The sequence below is a fragment of the Penaeus monodon genome, chromosome 16 (genome assembly GCF_015228065.2).
Source record: "Penaeus monodon isolate SGIC_2016 chromosome 16, NSTDA_Pmon_1, whole genome shotgun sequence".
NCBI classification, from domain to species: domain Eukaryota; kingdom Metazoa; phylum Arthropoda; class Malacostraca; order Decapoda; family Penaeidae; genus Penaeus; species Penaeus monodon.
The window spans coordinates 4,675,200-4,677,699 of NC_051401.1; the positions used below are offsets into that span (position 1 = coordinate 4,675,200).

The following is a 2,500-nucleotide window of genomic DNA, read 5'->3' on the forward strand; positions in this document are numbered from 1 at the left end:
GCAACTACAATGAACCCCCTTGCAAAATGTACCTTAATAACAAGTGAATTTAGAAGGTGATTATAAATGTCAACATTACAAATGACTATATAGCTCATGCATTCTATATACAGACAATATACAGGACATGCTTTATCAAAGCCTGTTTTAAATGTTGTAAAAGTACACAAGATTTACAAAATTGTGTCTAATGCTACCTGAGGTAAATACAACATACAGATATATATAAAAGAAATTTATGAATGTAAGCGGAAAAATAAAATAATGTCAAAAAATTATCGAGATACCACTGGAATTCATTGTGGAGACCTTAGAGAAAGCTAAGGCCATCGAAGTGGTTTTCTGATAAGAGAGTCCTAAGATAAATCAAGTAGTGGGTTCTGTCAAGGGTGCCCCAACCAGCTCATCCTTCGAGGATTTTATAAAGTTTCATTGGGATGGTCATGGGCATGTTCCTCATGGGGTGGGTGGTGCATTCCCATCCCACTAGACATGCCCATGAAGAGGTTCTGCCAGTACCTCCAGGGTGATGTCATGCACATGGCTTTGGCCCTGGGACAAGGGTACTGCTTCAGGCATTCGACAAACTCTCGGTCGCATTCGCACAGTTGATGGCCGCAGCTATTCGGTCCTCCAAGTGGGCCTTTTGTAGGTACTGCAAACAAAGGAGAAGTTGAAAAACGAAGTCAAACATGCACTTACCTAAATCATTCTATATGTAATAAACAAAATTAATATCTGATATCAATTTAATTCATTCAACACTTTCTTTTCCAATCTGAACTTCGAACAAGGGTCTTTCTTTGCTAAGCTTATCTAAACTAAGACAATAATTCTATAATGCAAGATTACAGGGAAAATGTATCATTAAAAATATGCCAGCATTTTAATACAGGAAAGCATGCTAGTGATGAATGAAGAGCTCTCCTTCAGTTTAATAAGCTCAGACTTCAAGTGAGGGTTCCATTATTCAAGTCCAATGTTGAACCACACAAATTCCAAATCAAACAAAAAGGAAAACATTTTTTTTTCTGAACCTAAAACCTACATTTTGCCATTAAATGAAGTTGGGGTAAACAGATACTCTAATAGTGATCTAAATGAACTGACCTCAAATCACAGGTGAAAACTGGATGCTTAAAAATAAGTTCTCACAGTAGAAATGGAATGTAAAATGAATATAAGAGAATAATTTGTATAAATATATAACAGACTCAAGGAGAGCTCTTTCTTTTCAGTGACAAGAAAACCACTGGCTGCTTAAGGGAAAGAATATTTTACAACAGTTTAAATGCAGAAACCAATGGTCTTACATGCAGATATCAAGTGTCAGCAATGGTGGGAGGAAAACCCAGTGTCTCTACTTACCTGACGTCCAACGCAGTCTGTCTTTGAAAACAAACCTAATGTCTGGCGAAAGAAATGTGTTCAAAAATTTTGGTAATTTTGGGGTGTGATAAAAATAAGACCTATTGGCAACATGATTAGGAGTAACCAATTGGTGGGATATAGCCAGAAATAAGATGTTTTCAACTCTTCATTTGAGATTCTTCTGGTTTGGTAAGGGAATGGAGAGGGAATATCAGAATAACAGGAATAAAAGAGACAGAATGTGAAGGACACACTGCTCAGTGCAAGTGTGGAAAAGACAAGGATATGATAATTGCAAAAATTTAGTGATCTTCACTGTGCATAAAGTCAACTGGCCTTAACAGCATATAAAAGTAAGAGTAGTCAATCGGTGCTGATTGGTCATGTATAAGAAAAATAAAAGTGTCTTTTGAAGTAGCTGGAAGCCCAATAGGTGCATATGCATGTATTATTAAAATATATTACTACATGCTGGAGAAGTTTTTGCTTATTACATTAAGAATGCTATGCAAACAAGCTTTTGTAAGCCTTTTTACAAAAACTTTCTTGAGAGAAACAACACATTTATACAGTATGTACAGTATCAGAAGCAAAAAGCTATATCCTAGTCTTCAGCAGTAGTTTTTGTGGTGGTCTTTAGAAAAAGCACTTTAATGCTCCCTTCATAACCTTTCATAGCTTCTCTTCCCAACTCCCACTGAATTGAGCCAATGAGGATAACTTTCACAAAAAAACAAAAGCAATTTTGATTCATTCATAAAGATTATTAGGGAACCTATCTGTTGTCAGTGTTGTATTGTCAATATTTGTTACAATTTGTAAACTATCTAAAGCACATAATCTTATGTTAATATTATTTTCTATAACACCTATCATTCACAGTAAAGGATGGATTCTACATTTCTTGGATTCATGGCAAAAAATATCATAGGGTTTGAAAATCATCCTCATAATGACTCAACCACCTTCTGTACATGCCTAATGTATACTTATCTGGTCAAGAGTCAACTCAGGTCACTTGTAGGATTTCTATGGGTATTTGAGAAAGAAATCCTCATGAGAGCTTCTTGTGCCTCTTGAGTCCCACTGGAAGGTCACGGCCTTGGTCAAGGTGTCACTGAAGATCTAG

General features: G+C 36.0%; 1 protein-coding gene across 1 annotated transcript in view; it reads right to left on the reverse strand.

Annotated features, from left to right (window-relative positions):
- Positions 1–43: 43 nt before the first annotated feature.
- Positions 44–2,500, reverse strand: part of LOC119582449 (phospholipase A2-like) — a gene marked incomplete at its 5' end in the record, with an annotated part of 4,130 nt that continues 1,673 nt past the window's right edge. The window contains 1 exon segment of the mRNA XM_037930687.1: positions 44–655. Coding sequence (XP_037786615.1) covers positions 420–655 — 236 coding nt within the window.